Consider the following 8977-nt stretch of genomic DNA (forward strand, 5'->3'; position numbering starts at 1 on the left):
TCAAAAGTCTAGGAGATGCACTGTTGATGGAAATTAAGGGGAGCGTCGCCGAGTGCCCAAAAAAGAAGAAAATGTGGATTGTATAATACAGTAAAAAACGTGATATTAAATAAGTAAGGAGCTTCCAAATTCCTACTCACAAAGTAGAAAAAAGAGCATGTGTGCCGGTCTGGAACTTTAACTCATCCCGGTCTGGAAGGTGTGGTATATAGGTCAGCAATCTCAGAGAAAAGAGAAAACAGCCATGGTGCAGATCAGAATGACACAATTTATCAATAAAAAGCTCACAAATGGAGGCTTACAGCAGTCTGAGAAGTAAAAGCATTGAACATCTGGGTCTTTAGTGCAGTTGTAACTCTCACCGCCCGGTACACATTGTTGCAGCTCTCGCGTGCGTCACTTCCGGATCGTGACGTCACAGGATCACCGGAACGGAGGACACCACTGCTTCTCTCCTCCTCTAAGATGGCTAACGATCCGGACTCTAAGCGTTTCGACGTAATGACGTCTTCATCAGGAGTGGCTAATTGATACTAGTATATATACCCAATACTTAACTACGATTGGTGCAAATGGCGCATACACAATTCTAATTAATCAAATATCCGTAAGCATGTACTTCTAGTGTATAATCCGAAATTACATGTCAATATATTACGAAGCCAACTGGGGTGATGAAAACTTGTTTGTAATATATAATTATTTTTGTCGACATCCTTAAAGTGTGTCTTAGTTTTGATGGTGCCTTCTTCTATATATACTATCATTATTATAATCGAACAGGATAGTTTGTTTTTTCTTTGGATTTTTTCTTTGAACTCTTTCTCTCCTGGTTCTCCTTTACAAAGGCTTAGCGGGTGTTGTATATATATATATATACAGTGTTTGACAAACCTATACATTTGCTCACCCCGGGCAAGTGGATTTAACCCCGGGCGAGTAAATATTGGCCCAAGCAGCACACGTTTGGTACTAGGTGGCGAGTAGATTTTTTTGTGTGGCGAGTAGATTTTTTGGTGATTTGTCAACCACTGTATATATAACCCTAACCCTAACCCTAATAGAATTTTATTTTGTAGAATATTTAGGGGTAATGATTCCTAAATGCAAATGAGTGGCTGAACGTGTATATACAGCTCAACCCCCTTATAACGCTGTGCTTGGGGTCCAAAGAATCACATCGCGTTATAAGCGGATCGCGTTAGAAATTATGTGCAATTGTATGCATTGTACAATAAAGTATTTAAGATACCAATAATTGTATTGTAAAGTATTCATAAGTACGAAAATTGGGAGCCATGCTTTCATCGCGCTATAAGCGGATTCGCGTTGTAACGGATCGCGTTATAACGGGGTTGAGCTGTATACAGCTCAACCCCGTTATAACGTGATCCGTTACAACGCGAATCCGCTTATAGCGCGATGAAAGCATGGCTCCCAATTTTCGTACTTATGAATACTTTACAATACAATTATTGGTATCTTAAATACTTTATTGTACAATGCATACAATTGCACATAATTTCTAACGCGATCCGCTTATAACGCGATGTGATTCTTTGGACCCCAAGCACAGCGTTATAAGGGGGTTGAGCTGTATATACACGTTCAGCCACTCATTTGCATTTAGGAATCATTACCCCTAAATATTCTACAAAATAAAATTCTATTCCATGTTGTTAGGTCTATTTTTGACCTATTTTATACATACATTCAACATTTAGGTATTTTTGGTCAAAGTAGGATTTCCTAATATATAGTTATCTAGTCTCTGTCTGGTATCCCCCTTCATCTTATTTTAGTTCATATCAATCATTTTATTCAATAATTAGTATGTTTATTTAATTCTGTACACATATATTATTTGAAATTGTTTTTATTTTCTATTTTTAAATTCATACAGCAATTATATTTTTATATGGTATATTTATATAATTATAGCACATATTTTTCGTGTTGCTCTTTGTGGTATATAATTGCTTTATATTGTATTTTGTTTGGATGTTATAACATATGTAATAAGTCCATTTTCAGTTGATTCAGTTAGTTATGTCCTTGCCGTTATCATCAGCATTTATTGTTGTGATTTATATTTCACTTTATAGTTCATTTATTTAGTGTCATTCCATTCATTAGGTCTCATGTATTCATGTCCTTTATTTATTTACCTTGTCAGTATTATTCATGTATTGCCTGTTTTAGAGCCCATTGGGCAATCACTCACAATTTTTAACCTATTATAAGGCAGAAACAGGTTGCTAGGCAACCTTGAGGACTTAAATACACAGCCAATACACATCCATTCATTACCCCTTTGAGAAAGTCGCTTGTATGTGACGAAACGCGTCAGGGAGCGTCATTACGCATGCGCACGACGAGGCTGCATTGAGCGGGGATCATAATTGCGGCCAGCAAACTCCTAAAAATTGGTTTTGATTATTTGAAGGAGCCTCTGGATTCCTGCACCAGCTATCATCTTTCTGCAGCATCAAGTGAGAGTTGAACTGTGGATCCTGGATGCAGACTGACCAGATTGGCGGTGATATTTATCACAAATTGCCTAATTTATACTTACCCTTGTAAGTGAATTTCCTCCCCCTCCTCAACCCTCCCCCCATCCTCCCTCCCCCCCCTCTCCCCCCCCCTCTCCCCCCCTCTCCCCCCCCCTCTCCCTCCTTTTCCAGAAATAAATGAATAAATGTACTTTTTTACGCTATGGGGCATGCACTCTCTCTTCTCTTTTTCCTGTATATATATATATATATATATATATATATATATATATATATAATTACACACACATGCACTTACATTGGGCCTCTCTCCCTCACTATCCTGCCGGTGGCTTCGAGGGAGGTGGGAGGGGGAGCACTCGTCGGGCCTCTTGTTGCCACCAGACCCGACGTCTCCGCAGCTGCTTGCTTGCCTCACTCCTGTACTGTCCCACACCGGGCTCTGTGACGTCGGCTCATGGCAGAAGTTGTTACACGCACTTCTGGCATGCACTGGCATGAGAGTCCAGCGTGGGACAGTGCATGAGAGAGGCAGGAAGCAGCTGGGGAGACGCCGGGTTCGGCGGCAACAAGAGGCCTGGCCAGTGCCGGCCGGGTCCCCCCGCAGCCACCGTCAGGATAGTGAGGGAGAGAGGCAGCAGCTGGGGGTCAGCAACCAGCAGCAGAGAGCCGCAAGTATGAGCGGAAAGAGCCGCAGGTTGACAACCCCTGCCCTAGGTGTTGTTATGGGCATGTTTTCTCTAGGTATAACAGTGTACAACTGAAAAATAATCGTGGTAACACTAGCGGATTCAAGCTGCAGGTTGTGTTTATTAAAGCATAGCCGGTTTCCTGCAAAGGAAAAAAATTATGTTAATAGATTACATAAAACAAAGATTAGAAGGACTAGACTAGACTAGATAGAAAAGAGCAGCATTAAATATGTATTACAAGCTCAGAACTAATAAATATTTTATTTATGTAATGTATTGAGTTGTCAGAAACTGGTACTATTATGTCAAGTTATTGCATTGTAGCATTGTGATTCAGATCACAGGGCTAAGAGAAATATGACAACGGGAGTTTGGAAGGTCTGGATATAAAAGGACTTTTTCACAACTTCAGCGTCCTAATGACGTATAGTGAATGTCACAAGGGCTGCCGTGCTGATGGTCCTTATCAAATTCACTAGATGTCATACCATATTTGTACATGTGTACGGCACTGCAGAATATGTTGCTGTCTTATGAATAAAGCATAATAACTATTATGTTATAGTATGCCATCAGCCCTTTAATACAATCCTAGTTAGTGGGCTTTTATCAAGCTCCAAAATTACCTCAGGGTAAAATTAAATATGTGAACCTTAACATCTATGGCACCTATTCAATATAGGGCGTTAACCATTTCACTGCTGTAAGCCTGGGGCATTAAAGTGCTACCAGACTTCCAGAATCGTGAGCACGGTTCTTGGTGCAGAGATCATGTTGTCATGGCAATGCCCCAATGACACGGACTGAAGTGAAGCACCCCCCACTTCTGTTCCGATCGTGCTCACAATAAACGCGATCTCCCTGTAGAAAACTAGCAATAATCATATGACGATCACTGAACTTGATAACGACTCCTAGCGTGCCGGCACTTTCAGGGAAAGTCATAAGGGCCTTCTAAGGGTCTAATAATTTTCTTGTGTCTAGGGGAGCTCGAAGGTGAAGATGGCTTCACAGCATATTAAATAAGAGGTTATTGTTCCCATACTGTATATTTCCCATTTTTGGTTTACCTACCCTGTTGTACAGTGTATACTGTACTTATTTCATTCCAAAACAGGAGAAGAAGCGGATAAACCTGTAAGAAAAGTACAGTTCTTGTGTTTCCTAAATAAATCGTGGGGTATTTTGTGCAAGTGTTTTAAAGTTCTATAAGTAGATTTATTGGTCATAGAAATATGTAGATTCATTAGGGGAGCTCTGTAATAGTGTGGAGAGTTTTCCAAACCTTCAAGAAACCTATTGGGTTATGAAAGCTCTGTACACTACGATTTTATCTATGAAATATCCTAATGTTGGTCCCCAGCCTAATAGGTATCACAACCTACAGATGATTCTACACATACTACATAGGCTGATTCACCTTCTTCTATAGGTACATAACAATGGCAAATATATGGGAGTAAACATGTGAGCTGAGTTGTCCGTGTTTTGTAGCGTTCTATCCCAATCTTCATCCCCCCTCCACCCCCCATACGTACAGCATACTCGTCAACATAGGAAAACTCTTCAACGCGGTTTGGGTTGAAAATGCTGAAGATCTCTTCATCTTCCATTGACTTCCATTGGGTTAAGAGGATTGCTTGCAAGAAGAATGTAGATTATTTCAGCCAATTATCAGTGAATCTTCCTCCCCAATAGGGAGTGTTGGCCAGTATGACGTATACAGAGTTATGTATAATACTGTAAGAATGTTTTTTTTTGTGTAAACAACTTGCCTTACAGAATGGACAGTTAAAACTCCCATCCATTTAATATTTTTAAAATGGTTATGTGTTGGAGGTTGTGATACCTTTCAAGATGCAATCCCCACATAAAAAGCCAAAGAATAACCTTTTGTAAACAATGTAACAATGTAACAATGTAATTGCCTTCCTTAAACTGATCTAACCATACTAAATAATGTGGCTTCCTTTAATTGAGTTGGAAATTGATTATTTGCTTTTTACAGGCCTATGAATAGGGGAATTCGTCAATCAAGTCTTTCCTTTACCCTTAGATTAAGGCCCCGCTCCCAGAGTCAGCGCACCCGCACTGCTGACAGGCGGTGCGCTGAGATACACAGACCGCGATATGCGGTCTGTAGGGAGCGGGAGCCAGAGCGGGAGGTGGGCGGGTGGTGGGCGGTTTGACAGGGAGGGGGGGCGTGGCTTGAGCGGAGGGACCCGCTACTCTTCCCCCCCCCCCCTCCCTCCATGGACTCGGGCTGGAGCTGGAGCTTCGGTAAGTATTAAACACACACACACGCAGGCACTCATACATACACACACACACACACACACAGGCAGGCACTCACGCACTCATACACACACGCGCGCACACACAGGCAGGCACTCACGCACTCATAAACACACACACACACACAGGCAGGCACTCACGCACTCATACACACACGCGCGCACACACAGGCAGGCACTCACGCACTCATACACACACACACATACACACACACACACAGACAGAGGCAGGCACTCACGCACTCGGGCACACACATACACACACAGACAGGCACGCACACACACAGACACACACACAGAGAAAGGCACTCACCTGCTTTCACTCCACACTCCTCCCCGCTCCCCGAAGCCTCTCCTCCTCCCGAAGCCTCCCCTCCCCATTGGCTCACAGCCACACACGTCACGCGTCAAAGCTAGAAAACACCATTCTCTGGTGTCTCCAGCGGCTGACGCGCGACAGCGTGTAGTCAGCTGTGCAGCCAGTGGGGACCGGGACCGGCTCGCGAGGATTCCCCTGCTGGTGGGGAACTCGCTACATTGCCGCCCGCGCCAACGAGCGCAGCGGGACCGAGGCCTTACCCTGTCTTTATCAGGGAGCCCATAAAGATTAGGAGGGAGGAAGAGATGGGGCTCTGTCTGGGCAATCTCTTTTTGAACACACAGTGACAGACACAAGGGAGCAGCCAGAGGAAATCTAACCCCTCCCAAGTATCAGCTCAGCATGTTTACAAACTAACTTTAAACTAATTTTGAAATAGTTGTAGGTGTTCGATTGAACTATAGCTATAGGTTGTAACATCTTATATAGATTAACTTTTATTTAATTATACATGTAACTCACCTTTTCTTTTTGGGGCACCTTGGAGAGAAAGAAACGGATTACAAATAGCAGACATAAATGTAGCGGAATACAGTATGCTTTTCATGTGGGTCTGCAGAGTGCTGAACAGGTATTTGATTGACTCTATTAACAGAGTATTATCCTTATACAACACAGGCTTTGGTAGCATGTTTTCTGCTCTCCTTCAAAGCAACAAAATCAGGGATTTTTTCTTTTTCATTTTACTTGATTCAAGAACCCATGAGAGCAGAACTGATGGTTTCTTCTAAACATGGTTCAGGGCAAAACTTGCCCAATAGGAGAGCAGAATGGCTACCAATCGCATAATTGCTGTTATGCCAATCAGTGAAGGGAATGTCACTATGATACAGCTAATAAGCTGCCAAAGATGGTGCCCATTTTTTACACACTGGGACTAATATGGATTACATCTTCTCAGTGGGGATGGACGCAAGAGTACTCTGTTAAATTCTGGAGAACATGCCTCCAGAAAGACATACAGTACTATAAATAACTCACTGAGTTTAGCCCTCAAAAACTTCCAACCGGTCACTAAGAAAGTTGTATTAGTGATGATTAAAGTTAGGTTAAGTGGTTAATTAAGTCTTGCTCTTGACAGAATTTGGAAAGCCCTGATCTACAGCATAAAACTCATCAGGAAATAAAACTGATCATGAAAATCTAAAAGATCTCAACATATGCAGCTCAGAAATAGAGGGGAAGGAGGGGGGGGGGATATGACAACAGCTTTAGAATAAATATTTGGGCTGGGGAGGAGATGATTCTTCCAAATCAACTAGGAGACTTTGTTTATTAACTGCTGTGCACATTTTTGTTGTACTTTAATGTCAATAGTTATACAGTATGTGCCCACTGCTCATCCTACCAAGCTAATAGTCAACAATTATGGTCACATCTCTACCTCATAAAGCATCTGCAGCAAGGTGCCCCATAGTCAAAGTTGCACAAAAACTCACTTTTGTCCTTTAGGTTCATCTTCCTGGGCAGGAGGATCCTTTGGTACTTTTGGGTATAACGTTTCTATTGGTGGAGTGGGTGACACAGCTAGTGTTGATAGGAAAGGGATATCCTGTGAAGGTGAGGCTGGTACATTTGACCGTTTCCTGTAACTAGGCTTAGTAGAGGGCATGCATCGAGGTGAGTATGGTCGAGTATACCATAGAAAAGGCGTCCATGGAGGTGAGTATGGTTGAGTATGCCATAGAAAAGGCATCCTGAAACGTATTATAAAATGAAATGTACAGAAGTTCTGGTGGTTCATGGATGAAAGTAAATTTCTGCATGTCTTGAAACTGATGATGCATATATTTTGAGACATAGGGGAGAGTTAAAAAGTAAGAGTGATATTTATTTCCGTGACCCTGTTGATAGCCCTGTTGATAGCTTTTCATGATGTATTTTAATACGTTATTTTGTAGGCCTTTCTTACTATAGGTGAACACTTTTTTTTGCATTAGAAACTTATTTTGTCTTTTTCATTATTACAAAACATGGAAGAATAAACAAATAAGTGGTTCATCAAACCTGGAGTACAGCCATGTCTTGGGTAAGCTGGCATCCACATTATCACTATTGATGTTATATTTTGGTGATTTAAAAGTTTGTGTGTGTATATATATATATATATATATACATATATATATATATATATATATACACACGCATCTGAACATCTTTGTGATATATATATATATATATATATATATATATATATATATATATATAAAACCTGTAAATATTACTGTATGTTCATTTGCATGTCTTAGACAGGTCTGCAACCTTATCTTTCCCCATTATCGCCCAGCATACAGCGCTTCCACTGCAGCAAGGGATTCTGGGAAATGACATGCAAATGAGTACACAGTGCCACCTTTTGTGTCAAGCTCGTATTAAAGGAGCAAATCCTCAAGCCAATGCATACTGTTTTAAACACAGCTTTTAGACAGAGGCTCGGATGAGATGCAAAGCCAGTAAACCCACTCACAGACATGTTTCAACCTTGATGGGTATCATCAGTGTGAGGTTGGTTGTAATGGTTAAGCTGGTTTGAGACTAGACTAGATATTCACCACAATTATTAAGGTTATGGTGGGTAAAAAAAGTGACAAAACCCCTCCACAGTAAAGCATAAAGCAACTGTAAATATTACTGTATGTTCATTTGCATGTCTTAGACAGGTCTGCAACCCTATCTTTCCCCATTATCGCCCAGCATACAGCGCTTCCACTGCAGCAATGGATTCTGGGAAATGACATGCAAATGAGCACACAGTGCCACCTTTTGTCTCAAGCTCGTATTACACGAGCAAATCCTCAAGCCAATGCATTCTGTTTTAAACACAGCTTTTAGACAGAGGCTGGGATGAGATGCAAAGCCAGTAAACCCACTCACAGACATGTTTCAACCTTGATGGGTATCATCAGTGTGAGGTTGGTTGTACTGGTTAAGCTGGTTTGAGACAGGAGTACAGGAAAAAAGGAGCAATGTTTCGGACCTCCCGGTCCTTTATCAAGCCCCTTGATAAAGGACCGGGAGGTCCGAAACGTTGCTCCTTTTTTCCTGAACTTCACCCCTGGTGCTTGATTGATGAAATAAACCTTTTTTTTACATTGGATA

General features: G+C 41.6%; 1 protein-coding gene across 9 annotated transcripts in view; it reads right to left on the reverse strand.

Moving 5' to 3' along the window:
• Positions 1-3305: 3305 nt before the first annotated feature.
• LOC142497079 (uncharacterized) overlaps positions 3306-8977 on the reverse strand; it is a 98960-nt gene continuing 93288 nt past the window's right edge. For 8 of the 9 annotated variants that reach the window (XM_075604396.1, XM_075604398.1, XM_075604394.1 and 5 more), the window contains 4 exons: positions 7318-7575; positions 6341-6358; positions 4280-4340; positions 3308-3344 (listed from right to left, as the gene is read on the reverse strand). In XM_075604396.1, the coding sequence (XP_075460511.1) occupies positions 4304-4340; positions 6341-6358; positions 7318-7575 (313 nt within the window). In that variant the 3' untranslated portion in view covers positions 3308-3344; positions 4280-4303. Of the gene's footprint in view, positions 3345-4279; positions 4341-6340; positions 6359-7317; positions 7576-8977 lie in introns of all 9 variants that reach the window. The other variant, XM_075604395.1, reaches the window with a different exon arrangement.

This window comes from Ascaphus truei, chromosome 6 (genome assembly GCF_040206685.1).
Source record: "Ascaphus truei isolate aAscTru1 chromosome 6, aAscTru1.hap1, whole genome shotgun sequence".
Taxonomy (NCBI): Eukaryota; Metazoa; Chordata; class Amphibia; order Anura; family Ascaphidae; genus Ascaphus; species Ascaphus truei.